The sequence below is a fragment of the Amphiura filiformis genome, chromosome 5, assembly GCF_039555335.1.
Source record: "Amphiura filiformis chromosome 5, Afil_fr2py, whole genome shotgun sequence".
NCBI classification, from domain to species: Eukaryota; Metazoa; Echinodermata; class Ophiuroidea; order Amphilepidida; family Amphiuridae; genus Amphiura; species Amphiura filiformis.
Window position 1 is genome coordinate 64,290,969 of NC_092632.1, and position 22,083 is coordinate 64,313,051.

At 35.9% G+C, this 22,083-nt stretch overlaps 1 protein-coding gene across 3 annotated transcripts in view; it reads right to left on the bottom strand.

Annotated features, from left to right (window-relative positions):
* LOC140153542 (potassium channel subfamily K member 6-like) overlaps nucleotides 1-22,083 on the bottom strand; it is a 28,933-nt gene that overhangs the window by 1,216 nt on the left and 5,634 nt on the right. The window contains exons 1-4 of one of the 3 annotated variants that reach the window (XM_072176320.1): nucleotides 15,704-16,354; nucleotides 10,650-10,808; nucleotides 8,270-8,293; nucleotides 4,559-4,810 (exon numbers count right to left, since the gene is read on the bottom strand). In XM_072176320.1, coding sequence (XP_072032421.1) covers nucleotides 4,559-4,810; nucleotides 8,270-8,293; nucleotides 10,650-10,808; nucleotides 15,704-16,019 — 751 coding nt within the window. In that variant the 5' untranslated portion in view covers nucleotides 16,020-16,354. Of the gene's footprint in view, nucleotides 1-4,558; nucleotides 4,811-8,269; nucleotides 8,294-10,649; nucleotides 10,809-15,703; nucleotides 16,355-22,083 lie in introns of those variants that run through there. The other 2 variants (XM_072176319.1, XM_072176321.1) reach the window with 2 other exon arrangements.

Genomic DNA, 22,083 nt, shown 5'->3' on the forward strand with positions numbered 1-22,083 from the left:
ATAACAGATTTCTCTTCAAAATTAGAAGACTTCTCTTCAAAATTGACAGATTTCTCTTCAAAATGAACCGGATTTTCTCATCAAAATGACAAGAAATTCATCAAATTTGATCAAATTGTCTTGTCGTTTTAAAAAATGAATATGCTCTTTTCAAAAATGAATAGATTCTTATAAAAATGACCAAAAGAGTGAAATTTGAATAGTTTTGTCTTATCAGAGGGGGACATAACAGAATCTTGTCAAAATGAAATGTGTAATCTTGTCAAATAAAGAATTGGAGATCTTGTCAATTTGAATAGTTATTTGTTAAAATAAAACAGAAACTATTCATTTGGATAAGATTGTTGGTTCAAAGTAATAATATACCTAATCAAAATGAATAATATACCTCCAATCAAAATGAATAATATACCTAATCAAAACGACTAATAGGCCTATGTCTCATCAAAACGAATAATGTCTCATCAAAACGAATGTCTCGTCAAAACGAATAATATGTATCATCAAAATGAATAATATTTGTGTCATCAAAACGAATAATATGTGTCATCAAAACGAATAATATGTGTCATCAAAACGAATAATATGTGTCATCAAAACGAATATACGTCTCATCAAAATGAATAATACGTCTCATCAAAACGAATATGTCTCATCAAAACGAATGTCTCATCAAAACGAATATGTGTCATCAAAACGAATAATATGTGTCATCAAAACGAATATACGTCTCATCAAAATGAATAATACGTCTCATCAAAACGAATATGTCTCATCAAAACGAATAATATGTCTCATCAAAATGAATAATACGTCTCATCAAAACGAATAATACGTCTCATCAAAACGAATATATGTCTCATCAAAACGAATAATGTCTCATCAAAACGAATAATATGTGTCATCAAAACGAATATACGTCTCATCAAAATGAATAATACGTCTCATCAAAACGAATATGTCTCATCAAAACGAATATATGTCTCATCAAAACGAATAATATGTGTCATCAAAACGAATAATATGTGTCATCAAAACGAATAATATGTGTCATCAAAACGAATAATATGTGTCATCAAAACGAATATACGTCTCATCAAAATGAATAATACGTCTCATCAAAACGAATATGTCTCATCAAAACGAATATATGTCTCATCAAAATGAATAATATGTCACATCAAAACGAAAAACATATCTCATCAAAACGAATAATACGTCTCTTCAAAATGAATGTTTCATCAAAACGAATAATATGTCTCATCAACACGAATAATATGTCTCATCAAAACGAATAATATGTCTCATCAAAACGAATAATATGTCTGTTGAAAACGAATAATACGTCTCATCAAAATGAATATGTCTCATCAAAACGAATATGTCTCATCAAAATGAATAATACGTCTCATCAAAATGAATAATATGTCTCATCAAAATGAATAATACGTCTCATCAAAATGAATAATATGTCTCATCAAAACGAATATGTCTCATCAAAATGAATAATATGTCTCATCAAAATGAATAATATGTCTCATCAAAACTAATAATATGTGTCATCAAAACGAATATGTCTCATCAAAACGAATATGTCTCATCAAAACGAATAATATGTCTCATCAAAACGAATGTCTCATCAAAACGAATATGTATCATCAAAATGAATAATATGTCTCATCAAAACGAATGTCTCATCAAAACGAATATGTATCATCAAAATGAATAATATGTCTCATCAAAACGAATGTCTCATCAAAACGAATAATACGTCTCATCAAAACGAATAATTTGTCTCATCAAAACGAATAATATGTCTCATCAAAACGAATAATATGTCTCATCAAAACGAATAATATGTGTCATCAAAACGAATAATATGTCTCATCAAAACGAATAATATGTCTCATCAAAACGAATAATGTCTCATCAAAACGAATAATATGTCTCATCAAAACGAATAATATGTCTCATCAAAACGAATAATATGTCTCATCAAAACGAATAATATGTCTCATCAAAACGAATAATATGTCTCATCAAAACGAATAATATGTCTCATCAAAACGAATAATATGTCTCATCAAAACGAATAATATGTCTCATCAAAACGAATAATATGTCTCATCAAAACGAATAGTCACGAGATCAAATATAAATGAATAAGGATTCTATTAAAAATGAATAGTACGAAATAAGAATGTATTTTCTTTTCATATCAATATCACCCTCGGTTTTAATTGAGAGCTAGACGCACCTGCAAAGGATTATTTATAACCATGATAATGTCAATTGTTGAATATGAAAATCACTAAAGTATCAAACGTACCGATGCCTTCAGACTAGAAATTACAATTCAAAGCATGCCTTTTTCCAATTTCCATTCGTACATTTATGCATGCCTCTCTGAGACCTATTCGTGGTGCACACCGACATCGCCTGGCTAATAATTACTTGGTGCAGCAGAGATACTAAAATAAATACCCGGTATCGATACACGTGAATTGCTATGCACGATTTTGATATCAGACGAAAATCTTCGGATACCGGGGTAGAAAATGATGAATATCTCCCGTAAATGATTTCGTCTCAAGAAACCAGATCTGGTCTCATACACTTGAAAATACGTGTTGAACAGATATGATAGTCGTTAGCTTGCGTCTTGAGAAAAGGCCGTGCGTCTTGACTCAAAAACTGACCAAAATTCTAATTTTATATATTTGCGTTGGTCATGTATGGACTACAGCGCGCAGGCTATAGCTGCACTCACTACTCCCGTGGAAGCAGTATAAAAGTCGATGACCATTGACCTCAATGTCGTATACAAGCTTACTCACACACTAGAGAAATCAATTACCCGGCTATTGTCAGTAGCCTTAGTCAGGTCCCTCGAATCATTATGCGTCTCACAAGGTCGGAACAAAATGGCCAAGCGTGGCTGTGGATTCAACCTACCATGGCGATTTCTGCCATAAAGATATCGGGGCGATGACAACCGCCAACCCACACATGCTAAATAACAACTATCACAACAGTGTAGTTTTTCCATTGATTGCACTACCTGTGTATAATACTTTCCTCACGTAGGGCCCACATTCCACACACATAATTCTCTCGATCCCCTCCCCGGGCTCCTCCTCTCTCAAACACACAAAGACATAAGTCAATTAGGGTTAGAAGAGAAAAGATTTTTTTTATTTTTATAAATATATAACCGACACCTACTAGTTTTGTTGTTTTATTTAAAACAACAACAACAACATGGTCACTCTGATTTATTTACCCGATCAATAATTATTGCGAACATTTGTCAACATTAACTATAAATGTATAATTTTCCTCCAAAATTTGAACACTTAAAATGTTTGTTGACACGATTAAAACCTAAATGGAACATTGCATTCAAATCCATACAATCGAGTCTAGTTAGTCAGTGGCAACTCGTTAACACGAACTCTGTTAACATGAAATTTCTGATAACATGAAGTGTTTTTGAAGTCCCAAGCTATTAATGTTATATTTAAACCTAACACGAATTCCTGTTACACATACTAAATCGTGAGGCCCAGACAAGTTCGTGTTAATGAGTTGCCACTGGTATTGAGATTCTCAAGGTTTGATGTTGATTCTTGGTAGAATTGCATGTGTTTTTCGTGAATATATGCTTTCATTAAACATGTTAAACCTAACACCATCGCGTGATGGTTTACGGATCTTCATTATGCTCTTCCAATTGAAACTCATACACCCCCTATGGAAAAACATGACCTTAATCTCTCACACAGGGGTGTAGTTTTTAAATGGAGTCCACCCATTCAGGTAACCCCACTTGAAATCCACCCTCCCTGTGTGGAAGATTAAGATCAGGTCTTCCATAGGGGGTGTACAGATTTCAACAGGAATAGCCCATTGCTGCAGCTGTTACCAGCAATTAAGTGATTTTCACTTTATACTATTGATGCTCGTTCTAAAAAGGTATAAAAGGAAAGGTCGCCATAATAAATGGCATGATAATAAATGACCAACACCGGATGCATTTTATTAAGGGATGGGGTATGAACGTTTGGACAGTATTTATTGTGGGACATTAGAGCACATCAGACATATTGAATCGCATTCTGAATACGAAGAATGTCCTTCTGATATCAAATAATTTGGATTTGTTGAAATTCGCAATGTAATACACATTTTATGGCAAATGATTAAAAATTGATTTTTTGTACTCGTAGTAAACATTATAAGTGTATGTATATAAAGTGTATGTAGGTGGGATGAAAAGCCGATCGATTCAATTGATCGTCGGCTTTTCCTCCTAGCTACATACACTTTTAGAATATATCATTAGATTTATAAAATTTACTTCGAGGACTGTTATATATCAAAAATGTGAAAAATATCAAATACCTGACTCTTCAACAGAGGGAGGATGGATTTCAAATGGAGCAGCCTTAAGTGTTCATTCCATTTTAAATCCATACTCCCCCTGTGGAAGATGTTCCAAAATCTTCCACAGGAGGAGTGTGGATTTTCAATGGAATAGCCCAAATCCGACACTAACCTGTCACTGCTAAATGATAAACATCCCTAAGATCCTCATAAGGCACATCTTCTGTCTGGAACGCTGGTACATAATCACCCAGACCAATTGTTGTCATAGATATATAGACAAAATATAAGCCATCGAAGTAAGTCCATCCAGGCTCTAAACGAGCGAATATTAATGCAGGTACAAGGAATAAGAAGGATGTTATCAATATTGCTAGCATTGATATGTGTAGTAGCCGCACGGAGTGATCTGACATCATTGTATCTGGAAAAAATGGACGAAGTATATTCATGAACAGAAAATACAACAACAACATCAACAAAAGCATCATTATTCTTAACAGGACAGTGGTAACAAAATTCTTAAAAGCTGCAAAAAATAACCAAGAAATAAACTATGCTAATTTAAAGAAAATTATTTTAATTACTTGTTCAAAACCCCATTTCCACTTTTGTTTAAAACCTCGTTGGCAGAAGAATATTGGATAGTTTTGAATACCACATCTCGTGCACCACTACAAAAGCATGCATCTAACATAAATTTGGACTACATTCCCAAGCGCAACAGTAACAATAACAGGTCTACATGTTATTTTCAGTCCACCAAGAATTTAGCATGCAAACATTTAGTCTATTTGAATTTTTTTAGCGGAAGTATATCTAGTGTACGTGCGTCACCTTTGACAACCTTGTATTTCATAATCTCGCGCACAGACTGCATGTGGTTATCACAAACATACAAGTGACCTGCCGAAAAGGGGTCTCCGAAGGAATGACGAGGATTAGGACCGACAGACACACTGGCTGTGACGGAGACTACCTTGTGCTATGCTTCAGTGGTCATGAAAAGTTTAAAAAGGACAGCATTTGCCCCAGTAATTCCCGCTGATATTGTTTTTCAAACTATTTGGTATTCGCCGTAGAAGTGACGTAACAATCGGATTAACTACCAAGGCAATAGATGAATACAATTTTTGAATAGATCGCCCTGTAATACAAGCAGATTGCACTAATCACCTGTGTAAGTCAGCAAACATAGACTGAATACAATACCGTTCTTTTCAAAGACACTAATCTTACAGGTGCGAGTGATCAGTCTTTCAATGGCATCAATGGTTCAATACATAGGTATCGCGTGAACGTTGTAGTGAAGGGCAATATATTCAAAATTGTATTCATCTGTTGCTATGGTAGTTAATCCGATTGATTACGTCACTTCTACGGCAACTATATATACAATCCCTCATTTCAAATATTTAGTTTTGGTTTCTCTTTTGTTCAGAAACCAAAAATCAAGGGATTAAAAAGTAGAGCTGATCTGGTCTGCAATCATAACACTATTATGCTGGGAGGACACAGTATAGGGTATATAACCAGAAGTATACAATAGCCTATTGTGCTAAGGGATGCACCATTTGATACTCAGGGGGGGAGGGGGTAGGAAGTTAGGGTCGGGGGAAGAAAAATTTTTTCGCCGCCGAAGACGGCGAAGTTTGTTTTTTTTCACCGCCGAAGGCGGCAATTTTTTTTTTTTAATTTCATGCATTATAACAGTTAGGTGGGGGAAGGTTTTTTTTTTTTTTTTAGTGTTGGTGGGGAAAGTTTTTTTTTTTTGCTCATGTAGTGGGTGAAGTTTTTTTTTGTTGAAAAATTTCCTACCCCCACCCTGAGAATCTAATGGTGCGTCCCTAACATAATTATTATCATGATTGATATCGGAAATCTATCCCGCGGACGACAGTAATGTGTTGATGCTCTCTGTCGAAGGTAGGTGCATATTACACTCACGAGTTCTAGGCCTAGAAATCATATACATGCGCGTATATTGTAGGATGGGGCGGGGTGGGGGATTTGTTTGTTTGTATGAAACATAAACGATGCATGGAGATGATTTGATTATGAATTAGTTTATTATACCCGGGAAGCACAACCCATACCTCTTTAAGAGGGGGCTCCCCTCCCTATATAACCACCTCTTCCCTAAATTACCCCTTTCCCCTCCTCCTCCCCTACATTCGATATCTTCATCTCGAGCTCTCCTCCCCTTCTCTTTCACTTCCAATGCTCTCTCTCATCTGTTTCTCTCTCTCCCGGCCCATGTCCCCCTTGCCCTCCTTGGCGATAAGGGCACTGAGGAATTGAAGGAAGTCTGCAATAAATTTGCACATCAAGAGACTGACCAGGCGAATTTATTAGAACTGATTCTACTGCAAGAGAAATATAGTGCCACAAAATCCTTGCCCTCATGATGGAATCAATGGCTAGAGACCGAGGCTAAAAACTTTATTGGAAAACTCCAGTTTGACTTTAGGCAAGGCCGTGGTACAAGGGAAGCAATATTGGGTGATAAGGATGCTCAGCGAGAGAAGTCGGGAACATGAAATTGAAGTATGTATTTGCTTTGTAGACTTTGAGAAAGCTTTTGATATGATGAGCTGGGTGAAGCTGTTCTAAAGAGGATCGGAGTTGACTGGTGAGACAGTAGATTGGTATTAGCCAATTATACATGGGACAAGTGGCTGAGGTGTGATTGGTAGATGGAGTTTCAATCCCAAGTGAGTTGAGAAAGGAGTGTGTCAAGGATGTCTACTGTCACCGGTTCTCTTCTCAATATATATGGAGAAAATGATATAGAGGCAATGGAAAGAAAAGAAGAGTGTGTGCCTGTTGTGCGATTTGCAGATGGCTAAGCAACGGTGGCAAGTACAGAAGATTGGAAAAAGGTGAGTTTTAAAGACAAAAAAGCAAATGAGGCAGTGTTAAATGAGCAGAAAGAAGAATTGGACTGGTCTCACTATTAAAAGCTTACATACTTATGAAAGAAATAATATAAGAAAGGGAAGCGACTAAGAGGAAAAAGAAAAACAAAGAGCTGAAGACAGAGGAGAATGGCGCACACCGACATCGCCTGGTTAATAATTACATTGTACAGCAGAGACACTAAAATGAATACCCGGGATCGATCGATACACGTGAATGTGCTATGCACGATTTGATATTCAGACGATAAATCTTTGGATACCGGGGAAGAAAATGAGTAATATCTTCCGTATTTTTTTTTATTCTAAAGAAGCCATATTTTTATGCTTGCACTTGAATATATGTGTTGAAAGGATATGATAGTCGTTAGCTTGCGTATTAAGAAAGAACCGCGCGTATTGAGCTCAAAAACTGACAAAAATTCTGATTTTATATGTGCCGAACTATAGCGCAGCGTAGGCCACTCGTGGAGGCAGTCTGAAAGCAGATGACCTCATGGCGTATACCATACTCACTGACCGCACAAAGGTCAGTCACCAGGCTATTGTCAATAGCCTTAGTCGGATGTCCCTCGGCCCATTATGCGTCTCAAAACTATTAAACAGGTCGAAAAAAATGGCCATGCGTGGCTGTGGATTCAACCTACCATGGCGATTTCTGCCATGGAAGATATCGGGGCGATGACACTGTGTGGCGTGGATGGGAGCCGCTTACATGCCTAATTAAGTTACGTTACGAACCATAAAATTTGGTCAATGATATGCGCGGTCATTTTTATGGCATGGATATGCTAAAAACAATCATTTTCCAAGCACCACAAATGCAAATATATTGCCGTTTAAAACTAAAATAGGGACGAAATTGACAATGATATTTGTGTAAAAGATAGAGGAGAATGAATTTGTAGCTCATGCTCAAAATCATGCAAGAATGTAGCTTTACATTTAAATTGGATTTTTCATACCGCCTGTTTTTGTGTTTCTGGTATCTGTGCAGAATTGGTAGAACATGTAATGAAGTTGGTTGGTAAATGAAATTAATGAATGTTAAAAAGAAAAGGTGTAACACCCCGCACACACATAACACAAAACCGAATGGATTTGACACCCAGCTGTTGTTTTTAATCAATGAATGATGCAGATGTGAAAAATATAACAAGAAATGATCAAGAAAACATACGAGACACAAGTGTCGAAGCCATAGAGATGATAATATGAAATTAATGATCATTCGAAGTCAGTAAACATCATTTTTTAACGTGTTTAAGATGGTTTCGAGGGTAAGGATTAAGACTACTCCCTATTCCAGAAAAATACAGCACTAATTTTTAGGAATAAAAAAATGCTATCCTGTTTTGCCAAATGAAACATAGCTAAATCCTAATCCTAATCCTTTGGCTAGTTCTAATTGGCAATAAAAGTCCAATTGTAATATTTTTGCAATTTGAAGGAAGATGGCCTACTTACAATTGTAGTCACCAAATTCGAAGACTTAGCACAAGTCTAATATAAGCATTCCAAAATTTTAAGTGAGGAAAGAGATAGCTCATAATTTTAATATTTTACGTTATTTTTGATAATTGGCTATGAAAAAGATTAGAAATGTGTTTTCCAAATATTAGAATGCATAACTTAAAATTAGTCTTAATACAGGTAAAAGGCTTGATTGTCACAGCATACGAAAAATCCCCTAAAAACGCATGTTTTTAGCCTTTATTTCCAAAATTTGACTCTTATATTGCCAGTTAGAACTAACTAAAAGATTCGGATTTAGCTATGTTTCATTTGGCAAAACAGGATAATATATCTTTTAATACGAAAAAATTAATGCTGTATTTTTCTGGAATAGGGAGTAGGGTTGGGATAAGAAGGATGAATCGGGTCAGTGTAATGAGAAAAGCACGACATTTTGAGTACAAATAAGTCAGTGGAATAGTGTCACTTGTTCAAAAGTTTGTCCGAAATAGTACACATTCAAGCGAATGATTTTGGTTTTGTTGGATACATATCCCAGGACAATTAGCACATTGGACATGTTAGTAACAACAAGTGTTTTTGATGTTTTTCGATTCTACCCAACACATTCTGTACTAAATGTACATGTACTTTCGAAAAAGTGAACTATGTGAAATTATTGCAGCCATGTGCATTAAACACATGTTGCTCATTATGACATAACCACAAGAATTTGAAATAAAATCATATGACATGTTTTAATTTGTTCTTGTGTACAAATCCTGAAATTATTGGGTAATACTTGATGTTGAATATACCTAAATGTTTCGTACTACATGGGAGTACTTTCTCAAATTGAATGGCCAATTGAATTCTCCCGCTCCTCGTCGGCTGCTTCCTGTTGGAACTTAATGTTAGTGAGACTGTTTTGGAGTTGAGAAACTGATCATAAATGTTTCTACCGTTTCTATGATGGTATGATCACATTAATTATTATGTTTCTACCGCACATGGCATTAATGACCAGTTACTCAACTCTAAAACAGCGCCACCAAAGCCAAGTTCATTGATCATTCAATTTGAGAAAGTACTACGATGTAGTACGAAACTGTCATTGGAGTATTAAATATCAGATTTTGTTGTACAAGTCCAGAAATTTACTCACGTTTTAGACGTTTCATCTTCCGTGCGGAAGATCTCATCAGTAATGCGCCGATATAGCCGCTGCACGGTGCACCACCTTTGGTCCTCCTACTCTCATCCCCAGGGTGTGTAGTTGTTTGCAGAAGTTTGTATCGGCGCATTACTGATGAAATCTTCCGCACGGAAGATGAAAGGTCTAAAACGTGAGTAAATTTCTGGACTTGTACAACATAATCTGATATTTAATTTAATCATATCAGTCCTGATGAACTTGTTCAAAGTGTCATTGGAGTATCATTTTATACCCAATAATTTCTGGATTTGTACAAGAAATTTTACAAATTATGATTTATGGACAATCCTGATTAGATGAATTTATTCATGGATATATCATGTTTGTTTGAAATATCGATCTAGCCAAATCCCCATGCACAAGAAACTAACCACGTTATTTTACAGATTGTGATCTCTTACACCAACTTCTATACGAACGCCAGTTACATCAATTGAAAACCATAGGAGATTTTGATATCAACTGGCACTCACGTTGAAGAGGGTGTAAGAAATCTCGGTTTAACCGTTAGAAATCGAATATCTGATCCTTGGTTGTAATGGTTAATCATGGATGTAGGCTGGTTAGGAGTCTGCGCCTATAGAGATGCGTCAAATGAATGATAATAAAAGGTTTCATAAATCAAGTAATTTTTACCCGATTGTTTGCGCAATACATTAAACTCGTATACTTACTCAGCTTTGTCATCATGAACTCCAATAAGCTTTGTGATGGTTTATTAAAACTCGTTGCAATGATGCCGAGAAAGAAGACAGTTAGAGGAATGCCAACAAGAGAAAATAAGATGGAGAAGATTTGAGAACCTATGGATAATGGCACCATATGACCATAGCCTGTAATAGAAAACAAACAAAGAGAAAAATTTGCGTTACTTATCTTTAAATCATTCGAACATTAATTAGGGGTTCATTCATATAATTATTTCCATGACTAAACGGTTGTTGGCCCCGTTCATACATACCTGAAAATTTTGTGATTCTTATTTCATCAAAATAATAACAAAAAATAACAAGTAACATTATTAAAAACTTTATTTTCCTTCATTTTCCTTACCGTCCGCGATCGCACATCCGGGTCATCGGGCATTAATGTTATTCATGCCCGGCTCTCGACCAATCACGCACGCTGTTATATAGCGAGTATGTATTGTGATATGCCCTGAGTAATTTAATTTGATCATTTATATTTGTTTACAATTGAAAGCTATTTCAAGAGAGGTGTGAGAAATGGGAATCCCCTGTTCAAGTAATCATTCAAGAGTTTGTGTATAAAGACAAATTTGGGAAAACCCGTTTTGAGCAGAAAAATAAATCCAATTATATCTATCTTGGATATTGGAAATCTCAATATATCTCAATGTGACATGAAAGTTCTCCTCCTTCCCAAGAGATTAATTTTCTTCTTTCTTTTATAAAACAACACATCTGTCAATAAAGCGGATCAGCGCAGAAAGAAGCATGTTTCCTGAAGAAAGTGAGTAATTGGTGAAAGCAACACCAGTTTGAAAATTGTCATCTGTGCGACTATTTAATACGCAAAGGATATAAAAATCCAAGTATAGACCACTTGGCATGTGACGTCATTGCCCGGCAGTATGCGCGCGCATTATGACAATTTACATTGTTCTTTTCCCTGCAGTGTGCGTACGCATCGTAGTCTGCTAAGGGCATGTGCATTTTAAATCGCCCGCCACATTTCATACAATACAAGAAAGCCATTGAACAGTGTAGCGGCTCGTTCGAGCATATCGATAGACGAGTCCCTCGCCTTTGTTGATCAACAGTGATGTCAAGTGGTCTATACAGTGGACAAGGATACACATCAGTCGTCCACGTTCGGAACACGTTCAACATCACTTTATAATCAACAAGAAGATTGAAGATTTTTCCCCAAACACCAAAAAAAGTAGGTGGGGGAGGGGGGAAATGAATATCTTCAATTTTCAATTGATCATCGGCTTTTCATCCCAGCTACATACACTTTGATATCATTAGTTTAGTTCGAGGACTGTTAAATATCAAAAATATCAATTTTTAATCATAAGCCATAAAATATGAATTATATCGCGAATTTTAAAAAATCTGAATTTTTTGATATCAGAAGGACATCGTATTCAAAATGCAACAAAAAATACGTGAAAACGTCGCTATCCGCGCCCTTCATTAAATTTATACATTTTACTCCGAGGACTGTTAAATTTCAAAATCATTTGCCATAAAATGTAGATTACTAGTATATAGTGAATTTCAAAAAATCCAAATATCAGAAGGACATTTCCTCGTATTCAAAAATTAAAATGAAATTCGATATGTCTGATGTGCTCTCAGGTCCCACAAAAATATGTGTAAACGTCGCTATCCGAGCCCTTAATACAAATTATTTATTAGTATTATAATTATAATTATTGTTAGTGTTATTATTATTATTATTGTTAGTGTTATTATTATTAGTCTTATTATTGTCGTCATAATCGTAGTCATCATTATCATCATCATCATCATCGTCGTCGTCGTCGTCGTCGTCATCATCATTACTGTGTTGGTTGTGTAATCAATCATAATATATATAAATTTTCATTTGATCTCTTCTATATAGAAATGTGACTAGAAATTGTGTTGGCTCTCAATTTACATTACATGTAGGATAGAAGTTGTCCATGTTATCAGGGATGCTTCAAAACCTCTCATTCGGGAATGCTGGTACTATCGCTGTAATGCATTATAATTAATAACAAAAAATATTGCAACATAATTTATTAATATATATAGGTTATACTCGTGTACGATAATATATTTTGTATTGTATTCACTTTGGAGTCGTTTATTACCAAGTGCACCAAATAATTTTGTGAAAATTCAGTTCTTCTGGTATACTGAACCCAAAATTGTAGAAAAATAAAAAACATGCGTATTAACGCTTGCACAGTATTTTTTGTGGGAGCTGAGAGTACACCAGACCTATCGAATTGCATTCTGAATACGAGGAATATCCTTCTGATATCAAATAATTTAGATATTTTTGAAATTCGCGATATAATACATATTTTATGATAATTGATTAAAATGTGATATTCTTTAGATTTTTGATATTTAACAGTCCTTGAAGTAAACTTTATAAATCTAATGATATGTACTTAAAGTGAAGGTAGCTGGGATGAAAAGCCGACGATCAATTGAAATCTTTGAAAAGTGACCTTTCATAATAAGGATGATACATCTTTTTGGTGTTTTGGGGAAAAATCCATATCTTCAATACAAAGGTCAAAATTTTCAATTGATCGTCGACTTTTCATCCCAGCTACATAGGCATACACCTCAAGTACATATCATTAGATTTATAAAGTTTACTTCGAGGACTGTTAAATATCAAAAATATTAATTTTTAATCATTTGCCATAAAATGCGTATTATATCGCGAATTTAAAAAAAAATCAGAATTATTTGATATCAGAAGGACATTCTTCGTATTCAGAATGCAATTCGATATGTCTGATGTGCTCTCATTTCCCACAAAAATACTGTCCAAACGTTTGCTACCAGAGCCGTTAAGATAATTATGCTTAGGGGTACTACACCCTCGATAAATTTGTGTCTATTTTTGCATTTTTCTCAAAAGCTAATATCACAGTGGTAAAAATTGTATAGGGGCAAGGAATCCAATTACTACACTGGAATTTAAGTGACCCAAGACAAGCGGTTTGTTATTTATGATAAGAAATAAGGTACCGCTAGGATGAACTTCGTTTCCTAGAATATATACTGAACCGCTTGACTTGAGTCACTGAAATGTCAGTGTAGTAATTGGATTCCTTGCCCCAATAATATACATAACTTTTATTACCAGTGTGTTATTATTTTTTGAGAAAAATGCAAAAATAGTCACAAATTTACCACAGGGGTGTAGTACCCCTTAATTGCAAGTATGCATAATACTAATACCACCAAACACCTGTTACATACTTTCAAATTAAATCCGTTAATTCTACATGTACACACAATGTTATATTCATGCATGGCTAGTCACAATTTAAGCCGATTATATCAAAAATATTCTAAATAAAAATGTCGATTGTTTTATCAATAATTTGTCACTTTTCCCTTTTATTGGCACGTCAAAAATCATTCCACTTGTATAATAATTATATTATATTTACTGTGATTGGTGTATCCACGGATTGTAATTGATTACACTTGCGGTTTCGTAATTTAACCTCGAGAAAATATCGATGAAAATTAATGTATAAAATATTGATATATCTTCGTAGTTTCGATTTTTTTGTTTAAAATAATTGTGTTGATGTACAGTGATATATAGTTAATATGCAACTGATGGGCTAACTAACTTTCCACAAAAATTGGTAAAATTATACAGTATAAGGGCCTTGGCCTACATAATTATTGATATTTTTGTCTTCAACAAAATACAAACATCTGTGGAAATTCACATTTTTCAAATGTTGGTACTTTGCGAAAAAACATTTTCTATCCACAAACTAGATTGAATTCAAAATGCGACATATCTCGTTTAAGTTTTGCTGCAGAATACTTGAATATAAGACAATATAAAACTCAGTCTTAACCTTTTGCTATAAAGATTTATGAATTTTATTAAAACATAGCTTCATTGGGGTTTAAATATTATTTAATCAATTCAAACAGATATAAATGCCAAAGTAGTGTTATCAAAACTGAGATATTAATTAAAATATTCACAAGCTAATAATGTCAATTTTGCGACAGCTTATCAAATTGCATATTATTGTTTGCTCAAATTGAATTGGATAGTGTGCAAATAATAAAACTGCTTGAATGAATTAGTTCTCGGAGAGGTTTGAAATAATAATAATGCTTTGTATATCTCAAGTTGAACGAAATGGCACACACGTTGTTTTTAATTGTAACGAAGCAAAATCCAAACCTTTCGGATAATTCGAGTAGACGATTTTATTTCTATTTCATAGGAATTCAAAATCTTTATGACCAATTTGTATTACACTTCCCTCATTTAGTCTTGTAAAATTATCTTTTATCTTGTCTTGTTGAATCAATCGATCAATCAATCAATTAATTAATTAATCAAGCAAGCAAATAATAAATTAAACAATCAAGCAACATATCAGTCAATCAATCTCAAGCAAATTAAACAATGAATGAATCAATCAAGATGAATAAGATAAATTATAAATAATAAAAAGTAAATTAAGATAAATAAATAAATAAATATATAAATAAATAAATAAATAAATAAATAACTAAATAAATAAATAAATAATAAAAATCAATTATATTCAAAAAGGTAAGACAAAAGGGTCGATTGTAGGGTTTTGATCTCATAGAATTATTGGTAGGATGTACAAAAATGTTAACATACAACATAATACAATACAAAGCATCCCGGAACTAGTTTTCTGTATGCTGTGTATTTGGGTTAATCCCAAAATGTTTGACTTATCGTTAATGTGACAAATTAAACCAAACTTTATTATCAGTGTTGAATGGAATTTACGAGTACAAAATTCGTATTATCATGATTACCTTGATGATATCTTTAATATGTTGCTGATTACAATGTAACACAATAATGGTAATCTACTTATATTACTTTCGATTGTTATGAAGCCATTGGCAGAATGTAGAGCTATGTAGCACCAGTAGCTATCAGTGCCCGCCTGAATAATTCAGCCCCAGAACAAAATATTCACTTCCTAATAATATGACCGTGTTCTTACCTATTGTTGTAAGTAAAGTTGTGCTGAAAAATAAACTGGATGCAAAACTCCATGTTGGTACAACAGTATTATTAGGACCTATCAATATACCCGCATTGGACGCAGTCTCGACAGCTTCTAAAAATACTTCCAAAGATTTCGCGTCGACGCATGGATTCTGCTGAAGGAAATGGTCTCTGGCATTATCTAAGCGTATCCGGTGGGTTCTTTCTGCAGGTTGTTCTAAGGCACAGAATATACCAGAGCCAAGGCACAGGTATGTGGCATAAATTGCTGTCACCGCAAGAAATCGGTAAAAGGCATTTTCTGGTAACATTGTCCCAGTGGACGAAACTTTTTCAGACCACGTAGAATTCTTCAGCTTGACTACTTGGGCTGACTCGCAGCCACCGACCTCTCCTCTTAAACGTAAAATATGCCTATATCTGGCATAAGCAAAGTGGTTTCTACCGATGGATGACAACAACTTCGACTTGTCAAAGTGTGACAGTTTAACGTACAATTTAAAGAGAAAAACACACACATCCAACTGGAGATTTCCTGAAAGTGAACTTCGACGACAACTTGTTGATTGTCCATTTACCAGACACACTTATTATATTCCTGAATAGAGTAATTCAATGACATAATGCATAGACAGTCATGCTTTAAATTAATGAGATAAAAATTATTAAAACAAAAATCTAGAATAAAGTGATGTACCACTATATACCGACCGGCTGCTACGTGTATATGGGTAGATTTTGCATTACACGATTATATATATTGCAGTACTGCGTGCTGGTCGGAGGTTCACTTTAAACCACACTGAGCATAATCAATCGACCGTTTCGTTATAAAAATATACAGGGTGTTCAGGGCATGGAAAAACAGAAATACGATTGTAAATTGTTCATGGCTTGTTGACTTATTGACTTTTGGAAAAAAAAACCCACATCAAATGATCAATGTGCTCCTTTATGCACTGTATAAGCCCCTACTTGACCAAAAAGTTAAAGAGTGGTGAACAAATATCTTGTTTTATTATTTTAATCATAAAAAGACATTTGACTTAAAAGTCGTTTCATATAGACATGATAGACAGTGTAGTTAAAATTGGTATTAGTATTATCGGGCTAACGGGATGTCTTCTTTTGGTTTATAGCGCGCTCTCCTCCTAATTCCAAGCTCGTGGGTTCGAGCCTCGGCAGGAATGAAAGTGGCTCGAGAATGCGCAGGATACTTCTATGAGCGGAATTAATAATGATGACAAGAAGCGTCAATTGAAATTGCTTGCCCCCGCCATCTTGGTGTGCCATCAACCCCTTCCTTCCTCTCTACGTGCAAAAACTTCTCCACCATATCCACTCCAGCTCCATGTGTCAACATCGAGTCCTTCATCATATCCTTCTTGCACAGGCCAAAGTCAGGTGATGAAACAATTCTTCAAATCGGTCCTACATGCAACAATGTGGTACAAACGTAGCGAGCAGAATACTATTATAATATTAAATGTACAATACGTTTTGGTTTATATTTATCGCCGCTTCGAGGAATATCAGCTCTCTTTGACAGTCACCTTTGTCGACTTCAAGAAAGCCTTTGATGCAATCAACAGGTCAGTTGAAAAGCCGAAATTAACGTGTTTGACTTCATCCTAGCACGGAGGTAAAAGCCTCTTAGGGAGCGATCGTTATTTATGGCAGGGGGGGGGGATGGGTAAATTTAGGGGGGAACACAAATTTTTTTGTGGTCTTGAGGGGGAACCTGAAATTTTAGTTGAACCAGGAGGGGATTGTTAAATTTTAAATGGAGAAAATTGGGAAAACAAGGGGAACGCAAAATTTTGAGCGGACGCGAGGGGGAACGCGAAATTTTTGTCGATATTTTTGCCAAAACACCCATTCCCCCCTGCCGTAAATAACGATCGGTCCCTTACTTCCACGATCCTGGGATCATGCATAACATTGCACTGCTCTGGTGACACCGAATTTTAAAGAAAAAGGGATATAATTACTTCATTGAGTAATATTCGTAACCTAAATATTCAATATTTTCTTTGTGTGCCGCACTTTTCACGACTGTATTTTAAAAAAAAACATGAGAAAACTACTAAATTAAACTTGACATCCCGTCGTTTGTGCTCGGGTTCATTTTGCGTGATCCAAAATAACTACTGTTTTGTGTCTGTTTTGACTCGCTGTAAAAGTTTTCAGGTCACTCACAAAGTGAGGCAATTCAATTTCTCACGCCCCGACGATAATTACATTTGGCGCGCTTGGTATGACAACGACCAGGGTCACTTATATAATTATGTGCAGTCAAGTCCTAGTTTCGACAGTACTATTGCAAACAGTTATTCTTATATCAAATTAGAAGACTTTCTTTGAAAAACAAATCACTGCTGCCTGGTGTGATTATAGTAGTTTTACCCATTTGCGGAGTTCGTTTCATTTCTAGAGGTTTTTTTTTACTCTCTTCAACAGGTACGATTCGCTAGACTTTATGTGCTGGGTTTATGTGAATTATTTATAAGGGACGCACCATTAGATTATCGGGGGGGGGTAGGAAGTTGGGGCCGGGGAATTTAATTTTTCGCCGCCTTTAGTTAGGTGGGGAAAGTTTTATTTTTTGCTCATGTAGTGAAGTTTTTTTCAAAACTTCTCCTACCCCCACCTAAGAATCTAACGGTGCGTCCCTAAAGACCGATAGCTTGCCTCACTTTGTAGGTTGCAAACCAACAGAAGTGTCATAGGTTTGCGTTGCTATTAGAAAAAACCGTGAATTTAGCTTCAGGTAACTCCCCGGGTAACTCAGATTTATAGTGCAATAATGATTAAAGTCTGGATACGACAATTGCTTATTAGTATGTGTCCAATTGTTATTTAAGGTGGTACTACACCCCTTCATAAATTTGTGACTATTTTTGCATTTTTCTCAAAAAATAATAACACACTGGTAACAAAAATTATGTATATTATAGGGGCAAGGAATCCAGTTACTACACTGGAATTTCAGTGACTCAAGACAAACGGTACGTTATTTATGATAAGAGAAAAGGTACCGCTAGAATGTACCTCATACTAGAGGGCGCTAGTAATATCTGCAGACAGAACTTGACTCGAATTCAACGTTTTGTTAAATACTCAATTAAATATTCAATGATCGGCTTTCCATAGTATAAAAGCAATTACAGCACTCGAAAGAAAACGTTTTCAGCCTATTGTGCACAAAAATTAGTCCTTGTCACAAAAAGCAAAACAGAAGAATGCATTTCCTATGATATCTTACCACGACAAAAGAAGTACAGTACATATATCTGACAAATAGCATACATCCTTTTGGCCTGGTGGAAATGGTAGATCTAGTATTTTAATTGAGTGTGCAGAAAAAAAACACAGGACTCGGCGGGTTTGAACCCCGGACCTCACGATTACTGGTCGAGAGTTTCCACGGGATTACCTGAGTTCACAGTTGGTACACGGGTACGGTAATCTCACTTAGTCATGATTGCATACTCTCTCACTGCTCAGTCCACTCATGGTCCACTTATACTGACTACTAATTTGTCTTCATGGGTTAATTAAAGACGCGATGGAAGTATAAGATAGCTTAAGATATTGAAAGAGCAATATTGTGGGTGGAATTTAGAGATAGCCGCCAGGTGTAGCGGCCAGAATCCAAAAAGACATTATGACGTGACTGTAGGAGGATTATTTGTCCAACTACCAGATAGGTGTCGCTTCGTTGAAGACATTTGTCCAAGAACCAAAATGTAAAGAAATTATGATGTGACTATAGGGGGATTCACGGGGATTATTTGTCAAAATACAAGAAAATATCAAATTGAGGGCGCTATACCCTTCGAAGCAGCTCGGGGCTGTGCCATGGTGTGGGTTGGTATTGTATAGCCATAGCTAAGTCCACCTGGCCACTTTTGACACTGAACAGTCGATTTGGTTAGATCTTATACACGGGCTTATACATCCCTTATAGCTTTTGACAATGCGGTTATCATGGTTTTACGTATCTTTTTGTGAATTGGTAGATAAGAGGTATTATATTAAATGAAATAAAACTGAACTGATATATAATATAAAATAAAACTGAACTGAACTGAACTGAACTATATAATCATCTATTGTGGACTGATTTGTACCTGACTGTAAGGTAATGTAATATCGACACTGAAATATGATATCTGTACTTAATTAAAATAGTAATAATAAGTGAACTGCTTGGAACAAAATGGTTTACAAACTTTACTACGAATATGCTTTACCTGCTCATTCCATTTCAAATTAGCATCAATATGGACACCAAGACACTTTTAAGTATCATTTAAAAATGACTTGACATCTCACATTTATTCACAACAACATTAAGTTGTCAATTTTATTGGTTCTATCAGGTGTGCCGAGAGCATAACTTTGGTTTTGATAACATTGTCTTTCATTGGGTTATCATCTAGCCAGTGGCGCGTTTTGGGTCAAGCTGGGAGAAAAAAATCCCAGGTCGACCTAAAATATCGTATCGCACACGATAGACCACCTAAGTTATCGTAAATCGGTTTCTCCCAGGTCGACCGTAAATTTTGGGTTGCCACATTCCCCCCGCAAACGCCAGGATTTTATAGCCAGGTCGACCACGACAAGCATGCAAATACTAGGCCTACTTACCCGGTACGTGCCCCGACCATGGCGATATACATGACGAGTATAAACCATTGTACAGCGTTCAGTCATAACTTTTGCAAGCGCCGGTGACTTTTACGATATCTGTTTGTCTTGGCATCAATTCCCCGATCAATTCACAGTCATAGGTCTAGGCCTACTCTATATTCGTATTTATTAAAGTAAGCCCACAGAGGCAAATTTAAGGAGATATATCATACTTCCAAGTTTTCTAAGAACTCACTTTGCGTCAACACCGTCATGATGTCGGCCTAAGCTTAAGCTTACATCCAAGTTCGCATGGACGGTACTGTGCGATGTTTCAGACTTGTGAGAAAAAGAAAGTAATACATTATGAGAAGAGGTCACAAATAGGATCAAATAAAATAATCCAACAAAGAATCACCCTGCCTAAGTGCTGGACATATGCTTGTATGTTTTATACTTTATATTATCCACCACGAAAGGAGTGCCAATTTCTATTAGCCTAAGCTGTCTTTCTATCAACAAGCGCGGCATCTCCCATCTTGACCAATTCGGCGCCAGTGGCTGAGTAACACATGGTCTTCATTAAGACCTCTTTCAATCACAGTAACATCTTTATGGCAAACTTAAATAAGGTGTCATCCGCATAGCCTACATGTCAACAATAGAATGATTTAAATTATCAGGCACATTGTTGATGAAAAACAGGAATAAAAGTTGCTAAGTTTTTGAAAATCAAAGTAGATTTAAACTGGCATTCAACACAGAATTTATTGAGATGTTTATCTCAATATGATATTTATGTCTATATTTCGATGTTTTTTGTTTGTTTTGTTTTTAATAAAATGCTAGAGTGAGCAATAGCCCACGAGGAGTGACACAACACAAGTCAAGAACTTTAGGCACCTAAGCACTATAAGACAACCACATGGGCCAATGAGTGGTTCACAACAAGATTGAAGGGGTACAGACACACGAAATGAGATGCTTATCATGCACTCTGCTCTTGAAGGATGATGCGCTGTTGTCAGTTACGTCTCCTACTACTCCATCTGGTAGGCTATGTGGATGAAGGTCCTTCCAGTAGATATGGTTCTAGAAACTGGTACTGTGAGAGCATGGACTGCTACAGTCCATGGTGAGAGCATGACAAGACTTGGACCAGCTAGAGCGGTAGCTCTTCTGACTACAAATGGCTTTGGTAGCAGTGCCTTCAGATCTGGTGGGCACAAGCTGGTGTGCATTTTGTAGAGGAGTGTTGCTGCAGCAACTTGACGTCTTTGATGGAGAGATGTGATGTTCAACTCTGTAATCGCTTCCTCTTCCCTCACACCTCACATGATTCGAAGGGCTTTCCTCTGGATAGAGTCTAATAATCCTAGAGTGGTGGCGCTGGCACTCATCTACGACAGTGAGGCGTATTCCATCATACTGCGACTCAGCCTTGTAAACGGTTGCCCTGCCTCTCACATCAAGTTTGTTTGCGACTCTCCTCAGAGCGCCCAGCTTCTGTCCTGCTCTGGATGAGACGTTGAAGCTTGCTGTCTGGAACTGTGACTCAATGGATATTCAGTGACGTGGGTTGAACATTAAAATTAACTTAATTAAGTCTAAATCGAAATGTATTAGAAACGCACGGAAGTGTCAAGTGATCTCTACTCACTTGCTGTGACAGCTTGTGACCGTAAAAGGTAAGTCCTTTAAGTTCCGCATTGCTCTTATGAACTCCCGGCCCCCGCATTC